Source organism: Halichoerus grypus, chromosome 6 (assembly GCF_964656455.1).
Source record: "Halichoerus grypus chromosome 6, mHalGry1.hap1.1, whole genome shotgun sequence".
Lineage (NCBI taxonomy): Eukaryota > Metazoa > Chordata > Mammalia > Carnivora > Phocidae > Halichoerus > Halichoerus grypus.
In genome coordinates this window covers 87,499,146-87,524,991 of record NC_135717.1, presented here as the reverse complement: position 1 = coordinate 87,524,991, position 25,846 = coordinate 87,499,146, and the positions used below count along the sequence as shown (strand labels likewise).

The 25,846-nt window shown below is 38.5% G+C and overlaps 2 protein-coding genes across 3 annotated transcripts in view; one reads left to right on the top strand and one right to left on the bottom strand.

The window, feature by feature from the left end:
* Positions 1–25,846, top strand: part of DUSP16 (dual specificity phosphatase 16) — a 170,690-nt gene that overhangs the window by 30,736 nt on the left and 114,108 nt on the right. The window lies entirely within an intron of this gene.
* CREBL2 (cAMP responsive element binding protein like 2) lies at positions 385–25,637 on the bottom strand. The gene is made up of 4 exons (XM_036112036.2): positions 25,312–25,637; positions 6,486–6,683; positions 5,184–5,328; positions 385–3,512 (listed from the first exon to the last, which is right to left on the bottom strand). Exons 1-4 carry the CDS (start codon positions 25,324–25,326, stop codon positions 3,508–3,510), a joined length of 363 nt encoding a protein of 120 aa, XP_035967929.1. The 5' UTR covers positions 25,327–25,637; the 3' UTR covers positions 385–3,507.

Sequence of the window (25,846 nt, the reverse complement as noted above, 5' to 3'; positions counted from 1 at the left end):
AGGGTAGACATAATGATAAAGCTAAAAAGACTTCAGAAATGTGATACCTACAACCCTACATGTTTAAATTCCAGCTCATTAAATAAATACGTTTATCTTCAGTGATTTAAATCCTAACAATAGTCAAACCCAGGCATATGTGACTATTTTAAATTTAATGTAGTTCTTTACTAATTAAGAAGCAGTTGTTCATAACTCCTATTTAGCCTGCCAATTACTCTGTGAAAGTTATCCTCCCCCTTTTTTATAGATGAGGAAACAGGCTAAGAGGTGACTCAGAAAATGGATCCAAGACCAGTTCTTCTGCCTCAATCTCACTCTTTTTACTACTCTGTGCTAACACAGACATATTTCAGTATTGTGAAACAGACCATTTGAGATGTCTCTGGTGAAGATATTTTATTTTTCATAAAAATATAATTGTACAATGCTCTTCAGAGAAAGAAAAATTCCCTCAATGCCCCCAATACCACGTGGATTAATAATCTTCCTCTTTTAAAACTAAATATGTAATTGATAATATGCAACTGATTTCTTGTGAAATATAGTATTTATGTTTTTAAATTTTCTTTGCCTTTATTTTAACTAAAGCTAAGTCCAGTTTAAACCTATGCTTTTTGTAATGAGCCAAATCAAGTCTATCATAATTCAAAGATGATGAAATAAAATGCTAAATGGTGATGCTGATAAATACTGTCAATTAGCTGGTACACAGTGATATGAATTTGCTGCAGTAAGACAGATTCTGATTTAGATACAACAGACAGGTTTTAGATAAAATAGGAAAAAAATTTTAAGAATGTCAACTATATCCTAAAACTTGACCTGGTCAAACTTACTCCATATTATATTCAGTTGTTCTAATATATGGCAGGTCTATGCTAAGTTAATGACAGAATATGACTGGTCTAAATACACAAATATATATTTTCCCCTTACCTTCCTTTCTTTGGGGGGAAAAAAAGAGAAAAAGAAAACATTACTCTCTTTACTCAGGGAGCAAAGAGAACAGCACGGATCCAGAGGGACAGAGCTCAATGATTCTCTCACCCTCTTCTGTTCTCTCTCAGCCCGGATGTTGTCATTACAGTAAGTGAGAGATGCTAGGATTTCAGTATGCTGCTTCTTAACTGGAATGGGAAAAGAAATGCTCCAGCTGTTTTAATCAGTGACATTTATTAACATGCTTCAAGTGGCCAAAGCGTGCAGCCAGCACAATACCCAAAGCAATCAAAACATTCCTTTTTAAGACCAAGGAACTTTCTCTTGGTATGATCTACTTTAAAATACCAAAAAGATCAGTTTAGGAATAAACTCAGTAAGTTGTAATTTACTTTCATCCAAAATCACACATCCTCTACCTGAGGACAAAGTCACTGCTCTTGTAAAGATACTGGGGGTGGGGGTGGAGGGTTGCTCAAATGACCCTGTAATTTAAAGTTACAACCAGAGAAGAAGTACTTCAAGCACAATGGAGACATTCCATTGAAGAGCCACATTCATTTTGGAATGTTTGCTTTGAAAACAACTCTTCTGGGGAATTCAAAAGGTACTGAACAAAGCAACACAGAGTAAATCTTGGGTTGTTTTGCAAAATAAAAATATACATTTGAGTAGACCAGATGGCAAAAACATACCCATTATAATCTGAAGACTATATTTAAAACACTTAAATTCTGAAGGTCAGTATATTAACAATCTTTAATCTATTTATATTTGTGATCCTAAAAAGACATTAAATACTCTTAAATCCCCAGTCCTCCAAAACACAGAGAGACCCAACAGGCGGGGCTAGTGGTCTATCAGTAGTCACACAGGACTAGACTAGATCTGAGTTTGCAACCTACACACAAGAGATCTTCAGGAACTCAGGCTAAAGGGAAGCACTTTATTCAAACGTGTGGCCTAAGAGAAGGGGGGAGAGTACCTTGTAATCTGAAACTATGTGGTCCATCTCTTGTTCCATCTCACAATCTAGACTATGATGCCTCCTCTTAAACTGCCATTTCATAACAAAACATACTGTTTAGAAGCCAAAAATTTGCTTCATTAGAGCTAAGAACAATTATAATTTAGCAGCAACAGAGAACACAACTCCTGATTTAACGATGGGAAAGAGAAGAGAGAGTGATAAAGTGTCTCAGTGGGGATAGTGAAAGATTCCTAGTCTGTTTGCATGTAGAATATGATGAGCTTGATTCCTCAACCATCACTGTGTTTGGTAGTCAGGAAGAAAGTAAATGTAGCTATGATGGGAACTGGAAACCCTGGCCTTGTGCACCTCCTGCCCGGCCTGCCAGCCGCCGAGCCGTGCACAACGCCGGCTCAGTGCTTTGCTCCAGAGCGGAGGCGCCGTCAGGGCTGAACCAGAGGCACACCCACAGTGTGTTTCTTCCTGGCTCAGAACACATTCATACGGAAACTCATGTCAGGGAAGAAACTAAGTGTTCTGGTTATGCCTACAGCCATTAGATCTACTAGCAATTTCTCCCTCATTTTGTTCCAGATCTCTTGAGGCAGAAACTCGATCTCAGCAGCTAATTTCATCCTATTTTCTTTAGAAAAATTCTCCAAGTTAGTTGACTACACAAGGCAATGTGTGTGAACATTCACTCCTACCCTCCCCACATACATATACAGACATACGATAGAAACACATACATACATACAAACATACATACGTACATACATACAACACTCTAGGTTGTCAAGATGATGTATGCTGCAGAAATGCCTAAAAGGTTACTTCCTGCTTAAAAATAAAATTTGACTAATTATTTTCCAAGTATGGACTAGGCCCTAGCAAACTTTTATAAATATAGTTTGAGAAGACAGCAACAAAAGTTTTAAATAGAGGCTGTCTTGAGGGCTTTCCTAATGGATTTTGTTAACACGTACATTATTTAAAACAGGCATATCATTATGGATTATAAAAATAGAAATGTATATATTTGTTAATACATATTCACAGCTTATGCTGGAATGGCTCACAGGAGAAATCATGGTTCATGCAGAAAATAAACATTACTCAAGTAAATATAAACAAATAAAATTAGGTCCATTAAGGCTGAGAACTTGGTTATCAGCCCATTTGGTTTCTCTTTGTAGGGCAATCAAAAACATAGGTGACACCTAAACACACATACACATACAATGACATGAAATACATGGAAAGAATATAAATTAACCAATAAAGCAATGTGGAGTTAAGGTGCAAAAATACAATCTTCACCCACTTCTCTCTACTCCTGTGTTTTCAAGCATTGCAACATGTTCGATGCCACGGGTGGCAAGGCCAACCAGAACAGATCTGAATGTTTATAAATTCTCTAAGTGTTGAAAGTTAAAGCAAAATCCTTTGGGATTTTGGTAGAAATTGCAGATTTACAGAGATGACTACTGAGCAGTAGGTTGTAAATGGAGCCAAGAAGTACAATCTTGCCCTTTCATCCTCCATAGGAATCAGAATATTGACTTCAATCAGTGACTCGTCATTTTATATAATCTTCACCCTGAAAAATAAATCAAAGTTACCAGTGTAAGAATGCTTGTAAGTCAATGAAGCTTGGTTAATGTTTTAAAATGCATTTTGTTTGTTTAGTATCTACAGAGAAAGGCTTTTTTAAAATACAGACTGAAAGAAAACTGAGCTGATTTGGCTTTTTTTCATTAATTCAGTTTAGATTAAGGCAAATGTTACCTCATCTAAGAAAAGCTATCAAAAAGCAAACCCTTCAATTTTATAAAAATATTTTAAAAGAGGGGCATCTGGGTGGCTCAGTCGGTTGGGTGGCTGGCTCTTGGTTTGGCTCAGGTCATGATCTCAGGGTTGTGAGATCGAGCCCCACATCAGGCTCTGCGCTGAGCGCAGAATCTGCTTGTCCCTCTCCCTCCCCCTCTGCCCCTCCCCCCGCTCTCTCTCTCAAAAAAATAAAATCTTAAAAAAAATTTTTAAAGATAGAGTTTATAACATTTTCTTTTAATTGTTACAAGTGCTCCCAAAGCAGTCACAATGATGAAGAAACCAATCCATGACATCTTCATTACAAAATCTTTCCAGTCTCTTCAACAAATGGTGCTGGAACTACTGGATATTCACATGCAAAAGAATTAAATTGGACCTCTATCTCACACCATATAGAAAATTAACTCAAAAAGGATCAATGACCTAAAATATAAGAGCTAAAACCAAAAACTCTTAGGAAAACACAGGGGTTAATCTTCATGACCTTGGATTTGGCAACGGATTGTTACATACGACAAAACATGAACAACAAAAGAAAAAATAAACTGGACTTCATCAAAATTTGAATGTTTTGTGCACCAAAGGGCACTATCAAGAATGTGAAAAGACAACCTACACAATGGGAGAAATATCTGCAAATCATGTATCTGATAAAGGTCTAGAACCCAGGATATATAAAGAACTCTTACAACTCAACAACAAAATGAAAAACAACTCAATTAAAACATGGGCAAGGGACTTAAGACATTTCTTCAAAGAAGATATACAAATGGCCAACAAGCACAAGAAGTGATGTTCAACACCATTACTCTTCAGAGAAATGCAAATCAAAACCACAATCAGGGGCGCCTGGGTGGCTCAGTCATTAAGCATCTGCCTTCGGCTCGGGTTGTGATCCCAGGGTCCTGGGATCGAGCCCCACATCGGGCTCCCTGCTTTACAGGGAGCCTGCTTCTCCCTCTCCCACTCCCCCTGCTTGTGTTCCCTCTCTCGCTGTGTCTCTCTGTCAAATAAATAAATAAAATCTTAAAAAAAACCCACAACACAATCAGATACTACTTCACATCTTAGGAAGGCTATAGTTCTTAAAAATGGTAAATAAAAAGCATTGGCAAGATGTACAGAAATGGAAAGCTTCATATGTTACCGGTGGGAATGTAGAAGATTTCATCCACTGTGGAAAACTACGGACTTTGGGGGTATACAAAGATTAGTCAGTTCAAAGGTTATGCCCTCAAACGGCTTATGCTGTAGAACGTGAGAAATAACTCTTCATAGATCCCATGTAAAATTCATTTCAATATTTAGAATGTAACACTATTTCATTTGCTTATTAGTGTATTACAAATAAAATCAACATTTTATTTAATGACATACCATGGAAACCCTACCTTAAGATGGTCCTCTAAATATAAACTCTCCCACTCATTGTACTCACAGGAATTGCTATTAGCATCTGTCTTCCCAGCTTTTGTGTGCCTGCTTGAGTTCTGCTGAGATTTGCTCTGCTCTTCTCCAGTGAGTAGGGCCTTGATTTCAGAAGGGATTTTTCCTTGGTCCATTGCCATGCACCACTGCTTGTACTGAAATATGTAAAATATTTTTAAGTAAAATTTTACTAGTCAGAGTTCAGGAACCAGTGGTAGAAATCCTAGACGTAGTAACTCCCATAACTAGAGGTCAAATTGGCTGCTGGGAATCCTACCCTCCACCGCATTTCCTATTTACCACGTAGCACATGTATGAGGCTTGCCATCTTTCAGAAGAGGGTAGGCAACAGCTGAAGGATCTTCTTGTGCTAATAATGGAGATAATACTTCAGACTCAGAAGGACCCTCTGGTGAAAAGAACATCTCCCCACAGTGCCACTAATTAGAATCCTCTTTTTGCTGGCCCATTATCATTTCTACTCCTAAAACAGTAATTCTGTAACTTCTGTTCTCTTTCATAAACATTCACTGAACATCTACTTTCTATCAGAATGTGTACTATGGACTTTGGGGGTATACAAAGATTAGTCAGTTCAAAGGTTATGTCCTCAAATGGCTTATGCTGTAGAATGTGAGAAATAATTCACAGCCTCTGAATTGTATGTATCTGGACTCTCTTCAGGCCCCAACCTTATTTCTTGCCTTTTAAAATGCTGAGGTAGTAGCCTGTCCCAGTTTTGTAATAATCATGGTAGCATTCTCTCTCTTCTCCAACCTGTCACCTCCTCCCTTTAGGTCATAGTAATGAGATTTCTATTCTTTTACATTTCTACAGCCACCACCCAAGGTCTTAATGAATGAATGAAACATGCTGAATAAATAGATATGTTTAAATACAAATGATATACTATACATATTGTTACATATTGCTATATTGCTTTCTTCACTTAGCAATATAATGTCTTGTAATGTCTTCCTACACCAGTAAATATATATTTGCATTGTGATTTTTACTGGCTGCAAAGTAGTCCCATAAATGAATTAGTATAATTTACTTAACCAATCTCCTATTGTTGTACATTTGGGTTATTTTTCATTTTTTTCTTTGATAAACAGTCCCTCAGTGAAATAGTCATGTACATTCTGCTTCCACCAGCACTGTGCCTACATCCTGGCTAAGAGATTAATATTCTTTCCCGTATTTGTCAAACGCATACGTGAAAATCGGTATCTTCATATTTTAATGTAGATTTCTTTGACTGCTAAGCTTCGGTTGATTTTTTCATGTGTTTATTGGTGGACTTTCTTACCATTTCCAGTTCCTCTCTGAGGGCACATATGGCTCTTTCCCGACTGGATACCAACTCTTCCAAATACTGATATCTTAGTTTTTTCCTAGCTCGGCATTCTCTTGCACTCTGCCGGCTCCTCTCAAGTTTTGCCTTCAAGTCAATTTTGGCTGGCTTCCGACCACGTTTGCCAGGTTTCTTTACTTTGCCTCCAACCACCTTCAGCAAGAGAGAAAAGAAACTATTTTTTTCTCTCAGTTCTGTTTCTAGGAAAGTGACTATGGCGGCATATTAGTAAGGAAAACATTTACAAATAATAAATAGATGAAACTAAGAAAGCATAATCCCATGAAATGCCTTATGAGTCTTTGCTTCCTGATTTTTTTCCTGATACTTTTGATACCATGAGTGTGAGAGAAGAAATACTGTAAGTTTTCATTATTTCTTCAATAATAAACTTTAAGTAGTTTAACAATAAACTTTATGAACCATATGTAGCTGGATACTAAAATCTAAAAGACTGCCACTAAATATTTTGTTCACAAGGAATTTTTATTGACTTGAGAAAATAGTAAGTAAAAAAAAAATCAGTATTTAAAATTCTAAGTTCAGTGTGATTTCAACATTATAAAATAACATCCAGAAGAAAGGATATTTGTTAAAACATCAATAAGGATTTCTCTGACAGGTGTCATTATAAATAGCTTTTTTCTCATCTGTACTTTTTATGATTTTTAGATGTTTACAATTAGAAACATAAAATCTGTATAAAAATTGTATGTATGTATATACAAATATATATACTATATATATATATTTATAAGATTTTTTATTTTTATTTATTTATTTGAGAGAGAGGGAGAGTAAGAGGGAGAAGCAGACTCCTCACTGAGCAAAAAGCCTGATGTGGGACTTGATCCGAGGACACTAAGATCATGACCTGAGCTGAAGGCAGACGCTTAACCAACTGAGCCTCCCAAGTGCCCTATATAATATATATACTTATAAATATGTATCCTAAGCAATTTGGCTATGAAGTCCCTCTTCAAATTTGTTGAGTCCAAAGGAACACACAGCAAGTCCCTGACATCTTCAGGATAATTCTCTCCTGCCTTTACAAGCCTTTAATTATAACCCTAGACTGTCTCAGGAGATTTCTACCTGCTCCCACTGGTCATACGACATCTTTTCAATATCTCTGTTATTCATTTACCTGCAATGGCATAATTTTTTGGTCACTGACAAAGTAATTTAATCTTCTTCATTGTTTAGCTTTGGAACCTCTCCAAGTTCTTATACAACATGTAACTATGAGCTAAATGTGATGAATTTTTAAATACATCAACCTGAACTTGTACATCAAATAAGTTTTCTTGAAAGCAATTACCTTGAAAGGGGTTACATTTATTCCAATGAACAAGTTTTTTGGGAAAGTGCTTTTAGAGCTAGTTTCTTACAAGCTACAACACAGTCTGCCTCAGATTATCTACTTTATCTGACGAGGTTCTGAATGATGTCTAGATCTTTCTGAAAATTACCCTCAGGGAATAAAAATGTCACAACTTCAGTATTCTGAAAGGAATATTGCTGAGGCTTTAAAGGCAATTGTTAAAGAGAAGATGCAAAACTCAAACACTCACAAATCACTGGAATAAAGTAGCAACTTTACCAGGTAATGAAACTCAAACTCAATATTCATGTGGATATAAAAACTCTCATTTGTTTGTTTGAAAACCACTATTAATATCACACACCAACAATGCCCAGTACCCTATAAAGATCAGATCATTACTAAGTATAATGGTTAAAAACCGAACTGTAAATATGAATCAGCCACATTTACCAGACAACCACTGCATCGTGCATTTTATAGGGTGGCTCTGAAGTAAGACTGAATACTCCAAGGCTCTGGGTAAAAACTTTCCTTTCCAGCACTATTGCAAAGCTAGCTGCTTCAGTACTACTCCCAAATTAATTTCAACTTTTCAAAAATAGGTCTTTTAGGGGCGCCTGGGTGGCTCAGTCAGTTAAGTGTTCAACTCTTGATTTCAGCTCAGGTCATGATCTCAGGGTTGTGGGATTGAGCCCTGCATGGGGCTCTGTGCTCAGCAGGGAGTCTGCTTCTCTCCCTCTCCCTTTGCCCCTCACCCCTCCACAGCCCCCCTCCCCGGGCCCCTAACACTCTTTCTTAAAAACAAAACCAAAAACAGGTCTTTTAAAGCTTTTTATAAGATGCATCACCATGTTTTTATTCCAATATAATAACATTCACCTCAGAAAACCACACAACTTTAATGAAATATTTTGAAATCATTGAAATAAAGTATATTTGCTATTGCTACAGTTTTTAAAAAGTAATATATTTACGGCATAAATTCAGGTCTATAGTAAAATAAATGGTAATCACATCTGTTCTCTATGTCGTGAAGTGAATCATCAATCACACCATACTATAACCTAATACCTCATATATTGCTGTTTGTAATTAATTCAGGAGAGGCTGCCTTTGAGAAACCAGCAAGAGGACACAGTGTACTTCAGAGACTTGACCGATTTTTTAAACAAACCTCACACAGTCATAAAAATCCAACAACAGTTATAACCCTTTGTTTAGTTTTCATGGTAGGAATATTATTTTATTCCTTTCTTTTTTTAATTAGCAAGGCATAGTAAATAAATCCAGGGTTCCTGTATTTTATGTCCTCTCCTGTAAAATTACATCAAAACCACATAACCACCACTTCTCTAGTTTAATTTTTTCCTCAATGGTAGACTGAATTTTTGGCTTTGGGTGCCAGCTAAAATCGATTTAGTGTACCAGTTTTCAAGAGAATCAGGTATATTGCAGGATTACTGGGAATCTTAAGTAGAAGAGCATTTTGTAAAGAAAAATACTATACAGGGGCGCATGTGTGGCTCAGCTGGTTAAGTGTCCAACTCTTGATCTCGACTCAGGTCATGATCTCACGGTTGTGGGATCAAGCCCCACGTCGGGCTCCATGCTCTCTCTCTCTTTCCCTCTGCCCCTACCCCCACTCGCATGCCCTCTTGCTCAAAATATATGAATAAATCTTTTTTAAAAAGAAAAGAAAAACGTATTATACAAATGTGGGTTGGTATACTAGTTGCCTTAACAACTGAACTTCATATGTTTCATAAGCCGTAATGATTAGGGGAGGGTTAGGAGAAATCAATGAAGGAACCAGAAACGAAAACTGAAATCAACCTCACAAATTCCTCCCAAATATCTCTGGGCCAAAAATCATCCTTACCAATGTTTCATAAAATTTTCACAAACTCAGTGATTACCACATTGTCCCCTTGCTCTCTCCTATTTCTTCTGTAAGGAAGTACATTAATGTGGCTAAGTAAAAGTACTGATTTTATGCACCAACACAAACGCCAAAGAAAACTATGAAAATAATATGAAATTTAGCTTTTTCTATTCTAGTTTTATTTCTATTCACATAGAGCCACATGAAATTTTAAATAGCTATCTTTAAACAGTGGTATCTTTATCCACTACCCATTTTACTTCTCCACCCCCCACCCCCCCACACACACATTTGTGAGCCAGAAATAGAAAGCCCCAAGGGAAACACTCAGAAAGCTTGTGTCCCTAGCCCTCACCGTGAACAAACTTACTAGCCATTGATTTTTTCACACTCTCCACAGAGAATTTATTACACAAAGGTAGGATAGTAGAGATGTTAGATTTCAGTAGGGCTTTTGCAATACCAAGTTTGTCTTCATTATATGTTAAAAATGTTCAAATCTATTTATTATAAGCAAGTTAAGAGTGAAGATCCTACTTTTCTGTTAACTACTTGGTTGTTTTTTCTTTTTTTAATACTTTCTCCATTGAGACAAGCTAAAACTAGATGTTATTTTTAGAAGGTAAGCACCAGGGACTGTCACATAATTCTATCTTAGTTCAAATATAATTCTATCTTAGTACACTTATTATTTAATAAATACAGCAGATAAAAACAAAAGATGTTCCTAAATAATGAATGGGTCAAAGAAGAGATCATAAGGGAAATGAGAAAACTACTTTGAGATGAATGAAAAGGAAAACCCAACATACCAAAACCTGATGAGATGCAGCTAAAATAGGGCCCAGAGGGAGCCGTAAATGCCTAAACTGAAAAAGAAGATTTGAAATCAATAACCTAACCTTCCACCTTAAGAAACTAGAAAAAGAGGGCGCCTGGGTGGCTCAGTTGGTTAAGTGACTGCCTTCGGCTCAGGTCATGATCCTGGAGTCCCGGGATCGAGTCCCACATCAGGCTCCCTGCTTGGCAGGGAGTCTGCTTCTCCCTCTGACCCTCCCCCCCTCATGCTCTCTGTCTCTCATTCTCTCTCTCGCAAGTAAATAAAAAAAAAAAAAGAAAAGAAACTAGAAAAAGAAGAGCAAATTAAACCCAAAGCAAGCTGATAGAAGGAAGTAACAAATATCAGACCACACATAAATAAAATAGAGGATGGCAAAACAATTGAGAAAATCAGTGAAACCAAAAGTTGGTTCTTCAAAAAGATAACAAAATCAACAAAACTCTGGCTAAACTGGTCAAGAGAAAACAATTCAAAATACTAAAATCAAGACCAAAAGAGACATCATCCCTATCAACTTTACAGAAATAAAAATGGTTACATGGGATACTATGAAAAATTATATGCCAAAAACTAGAAAACCTAAAAGAAATGGACAAATTCCTAGAAAGACACAAAGTAGCAAAACTGATTTGAGAAGAAACAGAAAATCTGAATAAACCTATAACAAATAGATTGAATTAGTAACTGAAAAATCTCCCACAAAGAAAAGACACAGGTCCAAGTGACTTCACTGGTGAATTCTACCAAACATTTACAGAATTAACACTAATTCTTTATAACTCTTCCAAAAAACAGAAAAGAACATATCCAAATTCACTCTATGAGGCCATTATTAGCCTGATACCAAAACCAAAGATGTCATAAGAAAATCAATGTTTTGTCAATATAGATGCAAATATCCTCAATATTTGCTAGCAGACTGAATCTAACAACATATAAAGAGGATTATACACCATGGCTATATGCGACTTATCGCAGGGATAAAGGCAGGTGTCACAACCAAAAATCAATTACTGTAATATATCATATCAATAGGAAAAAAGGGCCAAAGGTATATTTTTTTTCTTAAAGAGACTCTGAAAAAGCACTTGACAAAATCCAACACCTCATATGATAAAAAAAAACACTCAATAAACTATGAATAAAGGGAACTCCCTCAACCTGATAAAGGGTACCTATGAAAAACCCACATATTTTTTTTGTAATTTTTTAAACTTTTTTAAAAAAGATTTTATTTATTTATTTGACACAGAGACAGAGGGAACACAAGCAGGGGGAGCAGGAGCGGGAGAAGCAGGCTCCCCACCAAGCAGGGAGCCCAACATGGGGCTTGATCCCAAGATCTTGGGATCATGACCTGAGCTGAAGGCAGATGCCCAACTGATTGAGCCACCAAGGCACCCCGTGAAACCTACAGTTAACATCACACTTAAAGGTGAAAGATTGAAAGCTTTCCCCCCAAAGATCAGGAAAAAGACAAAGATCTTGTCTTATCACTTCCATTCAACATTGTATTGGAGGATCTAGCCACAGCAATTAGGCAAGAAAAAGAGAATTCATTCAGATTGGAAGGGAAAAAGTAAAACTATTTCTATTTGGGGATAATATGATCTTCTATATAGAAAATTCTTGGGGCACCTGCGTGGCTCAGTTGGTTAAGCATCCAACTCTTGATCTCAGCTTGGGTCTTTGCTCTCAGGGTCAGCAGTTCAAGCCCTCTGTTGGCTCCATGCTGGGCATGGAGCCTACTTAAAAAAGAAAAGAAAAGAAAAGAAAATTCTAAGGAATCCACAAAAAACTATTAGTGGTAGTAAATGAGTTGAGCAAGGTTGCAAGAGGCAAGATCAATAAACAAAAATTAGCTCTGTTTCTATACACAATGAACAATCTGAAATGAAATTATAAAAGCATTCATTGAGAATAGCACAAAAACATTCCATTTAGAATAGCATTTTATTGAGGGTATTTGCATCTATATTCATAAACCATATTGGTCTGTAGTTTTCTTATGGTATCTCTGTTTGGTTTTGGTATCAGGCTAATATTGGCCTCACAAAATGACTTAGGAATAAATTTAACAAAAGAAGTGTAAGACTTGTACACTGAAAACCACAAAACACTATTATAAGAAACTAAAGATCTAATAAAAAGACAGACATCCCATGTTAATGGATTGAAAGACTTAATATTGTTAAGATGACAATATTCCCCAAATTGATCTACAAATTCAACACACTCCCTATCAAAATCCCAGCTGAGGGCTCCTGGCTGGCTCAGTTGGTAGAGCATCTGATTCTTGATCTCACGGTCCTGAGTTTGAGCCCCATCCCATGTTGGGTATAGAGATTACTTAAAAAAAAAAAAATCCCAGCTGCCTTTTTGCAGAAATTGACAAGATAATAAAAAAATTCATATGGAAATACAAGGACCCAAACAGCCAATCCTGAAAAACAACAAAATTGGATGGCTTACACTTTCTGATTTCAAAATTTAATAGAAAGCTACAGTAATCAAGATAGTGTGGCAATGGCACAGGGGTAAACATACATATCAATGAAAAAGAACTGAGAATCCAGATATAAGCCCTTACATTTATGGTCAACTGATATTCAGTAAGGTGCCACAACAAAAGAGAAATGGGAAAAGAATAGTCTTTTCAATAAATGGTGCTGGGACAACTGGTTATCTGCAAGCAAAAGATTTAAGCTGGACTCCTACAAAACGCCATATACAAAAATTAACTCAAAGTAAAACAAAGACCTAAATATAAGAGCTACACCTATACAACTCTTAGAGGAAAACATAGGAATAAATTTGTGACCTTGGATTAGGCCATGGTTTCTTAGATATGACACCATAAGTATAAGCAACAAAAGAAAAAATAAATTGGACTTTGAAACTTTTGTGCTTCAAAGACCATCATCAAGGTCAACCCATAGAATGGGAGAAAATATGTGTAAATCATACATATGATAAGGGACTTGTATCCAGAATATATAAAGAACTCTGACAATTCAACAGAAAAGGCAAATAATCCAGCTAAAGTGTGGGCAAAGTATATGAATCGACATTTCTCCAAAGAAAATATATGAATGACCAATAAACATGTGAAAAAACATTCAGCATCATTAGTCATTTTGGAAATGTGACTCAAAACCAAGAAATAACACTTTATATCCACTAGGATGGCTATATAATAAAAAACAGCCAATAACATGTGGAGATATGGAGAAATGGAACTCTCATACATTGCTGGTGGGGATATAAAATGGTGGCCATTTTGGAAAACCATCTGCATGTTCCCAAAAATATTAAACGTAGAATTACCATACAACCAGCAATTCTAGATATATAACCACTCCTAGGTATATCCCAAGAAGAAATGAAAACATGTCCACATAAAAACTTGTACAATGCATGTTCATAGGACTGTATTTCATGATAGCTAAAAAGTAGAAACAACCCAAATGTCCATCAACTGATGAGTAGATAACAAAATATAGTGTGTTTATACAATGGAACATTATTCAGACATAAAAAGGAATGAAGTACTGATACATGGTTCAACATAGATGAACACTGGAAACATTATGCCAAGTAAAAGAAACCAAACACAAATGGCCACACACTGTATGATTCCATTCATATAAAATGTCCAGAAAAGGCAAATTTATAGAGATAAAAAGTAGATTATTGATTGCTTAGGGCAGGGGGAAGGGAAGGAGAGAATGGGGAGTGGCTGCTAAAGGGTTCCTTTTTTTTTCTTTTAAAAATTAATATATTTTGCTTTTTAGAGTTGTTTTAGGTTTATAAAAAATTAAACAGAAAGTACAGAGTTCCCATATATCCCCTTTCCCTCCACCCTTCCAGTGTCCCCTATTATTAACATCTTGCATTAGTGTAGTACATTCATTACAATTGCTGAACCAATGTTATTAATAAATCCAAAGTCTACATTAGGGTTCACTCTTTGTGTTGTACAGTTCTATGTGGGTTTGACAAATGCATGTATCATGTATCTGCCATTATAGAATCATACAGAATATTTTCACTGCCCTAAAAATCCCATGTTTCACCTATTCCTCCCTTCCTCGCCCCCAAAATCTTGGCAACGACTGAACTTTTTACTACCTCTATAGTTTTGTGTTTCCAGAATGTCATATAGTTGGAATCACGTGGTAAGTAGCCTTTTCAAACTGGCTTCTTTCACCTGGCAATATGCATATAATAAGTTCCTCCCTGTCTTTTTGTGACTTAATAGTTCATTTCTTTTTACTGATTAATAATACTACATTATATGGATATACCACAGTTTATTTATAAGAGGTTTTTTTTTAAGGTAATGAAAATGTTCTGGAAAGATAGTAGTGACCACTACACAACTCTGTAAATATACAGTTGACCCCTGAACAATGAGAGGGTTAGGGGCACTGACCCCCCAAGCAGTCAAAAAAAAATCCATGTATAACTTTTGACTCCCCCAAAACCTAACTACTAATAGCCTACTGTTACCTGGAAGCCTTACTGATAACATAAAAAGTCAACTAATACATATTTTGTATATGTATTAGATACTATATTCTTATAATAAAGTAAGTTAGAGAAAAGAAAATGTTATTAAGAAAATCATAAGGAAAATACATTTGCAGTACTGTGCTGTATTTACTGAAAAAAGTCCACATATAAGTGGACCCACACAGTTCAAACCCAGGTTGTTTGAGAGTCAATTGTACTAAAAATCACAGAATTGTATACTTTAAAAGGATGAATTTATGGTATGTGAATTATTTTTTTTGTGTGAATTATTTTTCAATAAAGCTGTTATCTTAAAAAGATAGTGTTATTAAAAAAATATATGAATCTTAAAAAGCAGAAAGACTAGCAGAAAAGGAAGTATCAAGGTGGCATGGAGACGCAAGCTTATGAGGAGAAAGGATATTATAGAGGGGAGGGGTCAAGCCTAAGGGTTCTAATCTATGAGTTTAGCCAAGAGGGAGTTCCTGATAATTCTAAATTTAACCATTACAGAGAAAGAAAAGAACCTAGTCTGCAAAGGCCTGAGTGTGGATGGCACAGGCTTCCCAGTCAACAAGTTTTTCTTTTCTTTTTTTTTTTTTTAAGATTTTACTTATTTATTTGACAGAGAGAAAGAGAGAGAACACAAGCAGGGGGAGTGTCAGGTAGAGGGAGAGAGAGAAGCAGGCTTCCTGCTGAGCAGAGAGCCAGACGTGGGGCTCAATCCCAGGACCCTGGGATCATGACCTGAGCCAAAGGCAGATGTTTAACTGACTGAGCCACCCAGGCGCCCCAACAAGTTTTAACTTTCATAGGAAGAGGAGTGAGGAAGGCTCCAGTGTCCAGACTAAATACTATGGACTCACTATGGACAAGGTCTTGAGTTAGGCACTCTACATGTTATCTCATGTTATTTCACACCATTTCAGGGGAAACAGCATTATGCTCATGTTTTTCAGGTAAAGAGGGGAAAATTAATTCCTTTATTCAATAACCATTTATTAAACACCTACCACACCCCAAACTCTGTGAAACTCCAGGAATATTAATATAAGAAGATGGGGTCCTAAACTGTAAGGAATATAGACTCACGAAATGCAGCAGACATGAAATAAACAATAACATCATAAAGGGCAGGATATCAGTGTATACAGGAGTGGAGGGATGCATGTATAAACACACACACAGAGATGCATAGTGATCTCTTTATTTTATAGATGACAAAATTTTAGTCCAGAGAATTTTAGTATCAGAGCAGGGTCCAGAACCTAGGACCCCTGATTTGCATCATAGCAACTTGTCATGAGTTAACTCACTATCATCAAGTATGACTATTCCCCCAGATTTCATGGTAGGACTGGTTGACTTGATCATATCATGCCCTGAAAAGGCTCTAAAACTGACAGGTGCTTTAATATGCACTACTATATTAATGCTACAAAGTCATTCATCTACTCCAGCTCACTGTGACATTAGCCACTTGATGGAGGGTGGTGGCGAAGAGGTTAACTAACAAACTTTTTCATTTTATGCTTCCTTGAAATTTCCCTCTACTATTGTGGCTCTCCATGCCCACCAACTGAAGTCATGCCAATCTATTCCTTAAAAAATTCTGATTTAGCTCTTCCTCTCTACTCCTACTACCCATATTAGTCCGAGCCCCACTCACAGGTTATTACAATAGGTTCTCAGTGGGTCTTCCTACCATCTCTCCTTTTCCACTCCCACTTTCCTAGCTAATCCATCTTGCAAAGAGCTGCCAAGTTAAGCTTTCTTTTCAGCTTATTAAAATAACTTTGCTGTATTTTCCTTCATTGTAAAAAAGTAGTATCTGATCATTACAGAAAGAATAAACTTTAATGGCCCTTTGGCCATGTTACTCTCCAGCGCAAGAGACGATCTCTGACTCAGCACTGCTTACTAGGTCACCATATCCAGTGTATCAGTTTGCTGTGGCTGCTGGGACAATTACCACAAACTTGGTGGTGATTAAAACAACAGAAATGTATTCTTTCTGTTCTGGAGGCTAGAAGTTTGGCAGGGTTGCACTCCCTCTGAGACCACAGGGGAGAATCCATCCTTTACCTCTTCCAGCCTCTAGCAGCTATCAGCATGCCTTGATTTGTGGCCCTATCGATCCAATCTCTACCTCTGGGTTACACTGCCTTCACGCCTGTCTGCCAAATCTCCCTTGGCCTCACTCTCATGAGGACACTTGTCATTGGATTTAGGGCCCACCCAAATAATCTAGGATAAATTCTTCCTCTCAAAATCATTAACTGAATCACATTTTTTTCCCGAATAAGTAATATTCACTTTTACCATATAAGGTGATATTCACAGGTTCCAGGGATTAGGACACAGATATATCTTTATAGGGGCCACCATTCAGCCCACTTCATCCAGGCTCCTGCTCACCAAGCCAATCTTCTCTTTCTTACTCCCAACAGGGGCATCATATCAAGTCATGCCTCCTTAGGACCTCACCCCATCTCCTGCATTCCCTCCTATCTTCACCATTTCTCTAAATGTTCTCTCCATCTCCCCAACATCCGGAACAGCAACTGTTACGCTTTCTTTGGTTAGGGTAAGCTTTAGCCCTCTTCCTCTGAAGCTCTCCCTGACAATCACCCTCTTCCCATATGTCATTTTTCTTCTCCCAATGTCTGGAACATATAGTGAACACATTGAATTTATATGTTATATTGATTTTTTTAGTGGCCTCACAGATTTAAGTTCTATCTCCTCCAAGTAACGTGAGCTCCTCAGGCCCAAAAGCTGTGTTTTCTACTTCCACAACCTCAACTCTATCCAGCCCAGAGCCAGGCATTTAGGAGGCATTTATTAAAAGACTGATCATTGAATAAATAAATGCAAAGAAAAATTAGGAACACTGTGAAACTGACTTAAGTTGATATCACTACTATGACTGCCAACTTCTAGAAACCGTAAAAAAAAAAAAAAAAAAGCTCCCTCATAAGGGATACAAAATCTGAAAAACCAGTTAAGAACCCCTAACTATTTTACCACCCTATTTGCACTTATTTACATCCTAATGCTCTAATTCTTAAGGCAACTCATAAAAGTTTCAAGCTGTTAAGTCTAACAGAATTATCGCATTTACACGAAGGGGTAGGTAGCAACAGCTCCAGCTAAAAACAAAAAAGAGCAGGAGGGCTTGTTTCACTCTTTTTAAAAACGTGAAGTGAGAAGTTATCTCCAACTGCTTAAAGAAAAATAAGATAGATATGAATGTTCCCAGCTAGTGCTGTTTACCACTTTAAAGAAAAAACAAGTAGCTGCATTTTCATTTGGTGTTAAGACTCCCAAAACTTCCTTCACAGCTGTGGGTTAGGCCTTTTATTTACCAGATCTTCAGAAAGAAAGTCTAATCACATCTTCCTGCTGCTAACCTTTCTGCCAGTTTTTCTAGTCAACGGAAGGAGAAAGAAGATAAAGTAGGCCTCTCTGAACTGAGTTAACTCCTGCCTCTCCTCTCCCAACACCTATGCCTGCCCTGGCCCCCCGCTATGATTGTTTGAGGCTAAATGTAATACTACATATATTTGAGCGATGCCTGAAACTGTTACAAACTGACTCACTGACAGTGGTCTATACCTAATTGTCTTTGCTTCTTTCCTGCCCACCTCTTTCTCAACCGCCACATTTTGGCTTCCACCCTATCACTCCAGGGAAAATTCTCTTGCTAGGTTCATAAACAATCTCCTATTTTCCAAGTCCAACTGATACTTTTTAACTGTTTCCTTGACCCCCCCCCCTTTTTTTTGTAGCATCTCATATTGTAGACTAAGTCCGCTCTTTAAAATTCTCTGTTCCCTTAGATAAATGGCATAATAGCCCTTTTTGTTCTCGTTCTCCTGTGTCACTAACCTCTCCTTTCCCGTTTATGTTGCTGAGTCCTATTCCTCAGCCCCTTCTGATCATTTTATTGTTTTCTAGGGTTTGTGTCTTTAGCTCTCTCTTCTGTCTACTCTCTTCATCCCTAAAGGATTTTATGCATGCTCCATCAACCACAACCCAAACTGTAATAGTCTCATACGGTCTTTAGCTCAGGCCTTTCTTATGAGCAATCTAACCGAGCTGGTGCAGAGTCAGAAAGCACTAGCATTTATCGAGAACCCATGAGGTACTAAGTTCTTTTGGTATGGGCTCACATATATACAGCTGACTCTTGAACAACGTGAGGGTGATGGGTGCCAACCCCCAAGCAGTCAAAAAACCATCTGTAACTTTTCACTCCGCCCAAAACTTGACTACTACTAGCCTACTGTTGATTGGAAGCTTTGCCAATAACATAAAAAGTCAATTAATGCATATTTTGTATGTTATATGTATTATATATTATAAACCTACAATAAAGCTAGAGAAAAGAAAATGTTATTAAGAAAATCATAAGGATGAGAAAATATATTTACTGTACTATATTTTTTAAAAATTCACGTGTAAGTGGATCTGTGCAGTTCAAACTTGCATTGCTCAAAGGTCAGCTGATTTTTTTTTTTTTAAGTAAGTTCTATGCCCAACGTGGAACCTGAACTCACGACCTGAGATTAAGAGTTGCATGCTTGGGGCGCCTGCGTGGCTCAGTCAGTTAAGTGGCTGCCTTCGGCTCCGGTCATGATCCCAGCGTCTTGGGATCAAGCCCCGCATCAGGCTCCTTGCTCAGCGGGGAGCCTGCTTCTCCCTCTCCCTCTGCCTGCCTGCCACTCCCCCAGCTTGTGCTCTCTCTCTCACTCTCTCTCTCTGTGTCAAATAAATAAATAAATAATCTTAAAAAAAAGAGTCCCATGCTTTACCGACTGAACCAGCCAGATGCCCCAAGGGTCAACTGTTATTACATTTAATTCTCACAATTTATTAAAGTTTTATTAACCCATCCAATGAAGAAATTCAGTTTGGAAGAGATGAAATAATGTGTCCAAAATCCTAACAGCTTGAAAGTGGTAGAAAGGAGATTTGAACTTTGGTTATATGCCAAAATCCATGTTCTTTCCTAATTGCACCATCTACTTCTAGTCTTATCCCAGTTCCTACATCTTTACCCTAATCCATTCTCCATATAGCCGTTAGCATTATTTCCTTCAAAGACGCACATCCGATATTGTCAGCTCTGCTTTAAAATCCTTAATGGCTCCCCAACATCTATGGCTTTGGTTTTTAAACTTCAGTAAGCATATGAGCCACTCAACTGGGGAGCCTAATTAAAATTAAAATTCCCAAGCCCCATTCTCAAGATTCTGGGTCAGCAGGTGTTTTCTTTATTCCACACTTTGAAAAATACTGACCAAAATTTGTTAGCTTAACTTGCCAGGCATATCATGATCTGGCCCCTGCTTATTTTACCAACCTTATCTCTGCCCATGCCTCTACTTGTGCTTTATGCTCTAGCTCAGGGGTCAGTAACCTATAGCCCTGCTGGCCCACCCTGTTGCCAGTTTTGGTAAATAAAGTTTTATTAGAAAACAGCCACACCCAGTCATTAAGTTCCACCTATGGTTACTTTTGTGCTAAACTGGCAGGGTTGAGTAATTGCAACAGAGATCAAAATGGCCGGCAAATAATTACTATATGGCTCTTTACTGAAATTTTGCCAATTCCTGCTCTAACTTATAGCGTAATACTTATTATCCAGTGCAGTATGCTTCAGTGCAAGATATTCCTTCTTTCCCATTTTCTGGGGGACTCCTATTCTTCCTCACAGATTCACTCCTACTGTGTGAACCCGTGTCTGACATGCCCAGACAGGCACCAGTTCCTACTGCTCCAAAAGCACTTTGCCTCTATTGCCCTTATTTTTTACCTCACTATATTGTAATGACTGTTGTATATGTCTGCTTAGCCCTTTAATGAAATGTAAGCTCCCAAGAATAGTTATAAACTTTTTCACCTTTGTATCTGTCTAGCATAATGCATGTACATATTAGGTGTCCAACAAATATTTAGTGAATTAATGAATGAATAAACTTTTCTGAAAACCTTAAAAGAGCTAATCATTCTGAATAAGAATATGTAAACTTAGATTTCAACTGGTTTCTGAATTATTGAAATTACTCCTTAGGGTTAAAACTATCTTTTGAGGTACCCTAGGTAAAATATGCATGTAACCTAGACAGGAAAGGAAGGCACATTAAATCTGTCAGAGATTTGTTTAGTAGAGGAGCTGACTCTTCTGTTTTGGTCTTGTGGATAGCACTAATGAAGAGGAGAATAGGAAAAGCAGAAAATATCTGGGTTTTGTGGCACTGCTCAAGGCGGGTAGCTCCACCTACAGCAAAGGATGGATAAAGGGTCAATAGGATTCAGGGTCCAAAGGACAGATCTGGGAATGTCAAAGACATTTTTTGGCCAAGTTAAAATTTTTGCGAGAACCAATGCTACTCAGAACAACTGAATGGAACAGAAGACCCTATCTTCTTACCTAAGAGGTAAGGAAGGTGTGAGAAACCTTATTTTCAGATAATTGTGTGTAATACAGGTAGACAAGAGGTCTATGAAGTCTATGAAGGAGAACAGCGTCCAAATTAGCATATTGTGGCCAGCGCCTGGCCCATTCTCTTGTCAGTTGCTCAACTGAATCTTGATGCCCTAAACTATCAGGCAATACAGGATGGCAGTCTTTTACCAGCTTAGTCTGTGGCAGGAACACATCTGGTCTAGGATATCTCAATTTACATCAGTCATTGATTCAATAAACATAAAAGTCAAACATAAAATAAAAAAATAAGAACCTTCTGCCTATGATCAAAGCCTCTGAAAATAACTTTTATTTTCTTTGTAATTGAATGTAGCAGGTCAGGAAGAAGCTTTCATAAAAATAAGCACCTCTTCCTAGTGGTGGACATGCAGGTGGGCTCAGGAGACTACCTTTCTCACACAATCTGACAGTTAAATACACAGCTTAAGTTCATTTCATGCCCTATCCCATTGCCCCGTCCCATCTGGGGCAGTTAGGAACAAAGGGTAGTGTAGGTATAAACATGGCTGCAAATGTTAGGAATAACACGCAATTAAGAATTACTAAAATGAGCATCTCAGGTACCAACTGTACCGTGCCAAGGACCAAAGAAGTCACTCCTGGGTAACAACAACACTTTTTGTGTGTGTTTACTATGTGTTAGACTCTGTACTCGATGCTTTATAATAATGCATTATCCCTAATCCTCAACAAAGCCTGTGAAAAAGTTATTGACCATTTAACAGATAAAATGGAAACTCAGAAAGGTTAATTAATCAGCCAAGATTTTTCTTTCCCAACTGGCCTAGAAGAGATCTCCTCAGTCAGTGTTTGAGCTCTGCTACTTAGCACTTTCCCACGCCCCCACTTTTGGATGCCCATGTACCTCTTGCTTTACTTTTGCCATGTGCCATTGTCTATATATAGTCTGGCTGGTGGCTCAGTGGAGCACACTGATTATAATAAAGCCCAGGTATGTCAGGGCAATCTTCTTAATGCCACTCTGTTCCAACTTAATCCAGTCACTATTAGTGAGTACTCTATGCTGTATCAGGCACATTGCTAGATGGTAGAAAGGCAAAGCTGCACTCCCATTCAAATCTGTCCTACTCTGACTCCAGAAAGCTAGGTGACAGAATGTGGAGAGCTCCTGGCAAACTCATTCATCAAAACTGATGAAAACAACTCAGAAGGGGCACCTGGGTCAGCACTGATGAAAACAACTCAGAAGGGGCACCCAGCCAGTTAAGCATCTACCTTTGGCTCAGGTCATGATCTCCGGGCCCTGGGATCAAGCCCCACCCTGTGTCAGGCTCCCCATTCAGTGGGGAGTCTGCTTTTCCCTCTGACCCACCCTACTCTCTCTGTCAAATAAATAAATAAAATCTTTAAAAAGATTATTTTAAAAACCCAACTCAGAATACAGAATCTTTATCATCATCACCTGTTTCCCTGACCTGCTCATTCAAATACTGTCTCTCTATAACTGCTGCTCCTGCCCAGTTCATCCTCTTCCTAGTCCCCTGGCCTTGCTGTCAGCCAGTTTGTCATCCTTTATGCTCTCCCATCATACTTTATGCACAACCACCATAATTCCAAGCCCCAAGTCTCACCTCCCCTTACACAGGAGAAAATGGAACCTGAGACTCCATCACCTATATATACATAATGTGAGGAGAAAATGTGTTTTGTACATATGGATGTCTATGCTAGGAGGACAATTTAATTCTGCAGGACTATAACAACTAGAGTACAGAAAAAGGCAGGGCTGGGAGGTGCCGAAGACTTAAGGGCTGCTTCATACTGCCTGACTGCTGGAAGAGCAGTCCGATCTTGCTTGTACATGGCATTTAAATATTACTCATCCACAACTACGACGTGCATTCAAAGTGAAAGTTGTGTATTCACAGAGGCACTATCCATCCAGAGACATGTGGAATGGATTTTCTTTTCCATAATGATTAAAGATTTAAGAAACCGCTGGTTTCTAAAAGAAAAATGTATTAAAAAGAATGAGAACTGAGTTCATTTTACTTACCTGTGAACCCTACAGGAAGTAAGTTATGGATAGTCTACCCCCCAGATTTAACTTCACTCTCTTAGGGAAAACAATACAATTTTATACCCTCCACTACAGTTTGCTAGTTTTAGAAATAACTCCTATGTGATTTTATAGGTAAGTAAAATAACTCCAAATCCTATGTATCTTTCTTGGACTTGAGACTACTGAAGACTTTGAGAAAGTTATTAAATGTCTCAAAAGTCTGAAAAGGAAAATAAAAATTTTATAGAATATACTGTGAGAGCCTCAAATTACGGAAATTAAAGAACAATGTTATTTTAACATCCTTAAAGAACCATAACATTATTTTCTGCAAAAGATAATGAATGGATACAGTATTCAGATTTACTTCCAAAATTAATACTGAACAATCAAGCTAGCAAGACTTTCATGGAAAAATTATTTTCTGATGTTTCTGGAAAACTTTCAGAACTCCCCCTTTCTGTCTTGGAAACACCACTTTCTGTTAGGGTTTGCTACTTCACAAGCAAACTGTTTCTCCAGGTGAGTCTCAATTCCAAAGTACTGCATTGGGCTTTCCCTTCATCTATCACTTTGCTCAGAGCCTTCTGTAAGAACAGGAAGAGATAATGTAGAATAAAGCAAGGAGCGCAGAGAAGCTAGAAATTTTTTCATTCTCTCTAAGGATGAGTGAAACAAAAACGTGAAAGCAGCAAAGTATTAATGGTTTGGTGGAGGGGGAAAGGGCACCCAAACAAAGGAAAATCCTAGCTCGAAGTATGCCAGAGACTGTGGAAAGTAAGACCTCTGAAAGGCAAGAGAAGGAGTGATTTCTACTTCAAAAACTGGCAAAGTCAAGAAGTCTGACTCCTTAAAAAAAAAAAAAAAAGTTCAATTTCCTAAACATTCTAAAACATCAATAAGCTAACCATCCCTATCTTCATGAACTCAAACTAGACAACACTAAGGTGGATAGACATAAAGACAGAAATAGGTTATATGTAACCTATATGAACTAGCCAATAATGAACAATGCCTGTTAGAATCATAGGAATAAGTGATTTGGACGGCAAAAGGGGGATGGTGGTAAGATATTAAGATAGATTAACAAGAAGGAATTCACTACTTTTCTTAGAGAAGGCTTTCTAGAGGAGGTTAGATTCTGGACGAATAGCAACAGGAGCTTAGCAGAGTGTTCCAACCAACCACAGGAAAATAGCTCAGAGGGGGAGTGAACTGATGATATGAATGGGGCATTGAGTAAGGGAGCCTGAGAGAATAAAGGGGAACCTTCAAGGGGAATAGGGCTGGTTCAGGGTGCCCTAATTAAGGTCTCCAAACTGGAGAAAGTCTGGGAGGGGGGCAGGGAAGGCAAAAAGAAAAAGCACGGTACTTTCTTCACTTATTTCGCTAGGCAAGTCAAGGACTAGGGTTTGCACTACCTGGAAAAGCTGACTAACAGGCTTGCCCTGGGACTGAAAAATTTCCAGAGGAGAGGGCCCTTTCTGGAAAGACGCAGCCCCCCGATCCCTGAATTCCTGGTTGGGTACCATGGGGTAATAACTGGAGGCGCAGGGATGTCTAAGGCAGGTGTTTCCTGGGTGTTGGCGTGGCTACCAGGCTGAGGTTCAGCGGCGGGTCTAGCACTTAGCGACAAGCAGGCGGCGGCGGCGGCGGCGGCGGCGGCGGCAGCTGCGCGTGCAAACCACAGGACTTACCTTACTGTCATCCATCTCGGCGGACAGGCCGGCCTGGCCAGGCGCTCCCTCCCCCTGCCCTCCCCCGGCTCAGCCGGCCTGGCCCGGCCCGGCCCCCGCCCCGGGGGAAGAAGGCGATATGGTTCTGACTGTCTCCTCCTCTCGCCTAACAGTTCGCTTCCCTGATGCCACAGTCACGGGGACGAGGGACCAGTTCAGGAATGACAGAGCGGACCCTGGAGGCGGCCCAAAACGCCTCCTTTCGCCGCCGCCGCCTCCTCCTCCCCCTCCATGACAGTCTCGGGGTGTGTTTACAGACGCCCTGGAGAGCGGCCCGGACGGGAGGGTGGGCGGGAGCACTACTCGCGGAATGGCCTCTTCGGTTGCCGTTTTCGGCAGCATTCTGGGGATTGTAGTTTTCCCTAACGCACTCTCTGCAGGACTGACTAGGAAGAAAACTACAATGTCCACATACCCTCAGCCAGGCGTCGGTTTTCCTCCTGCCGGCGAGCGCTGCGGGGGAGGAGCTAGCCAGGAGCCCAGACTACGTTTCCAA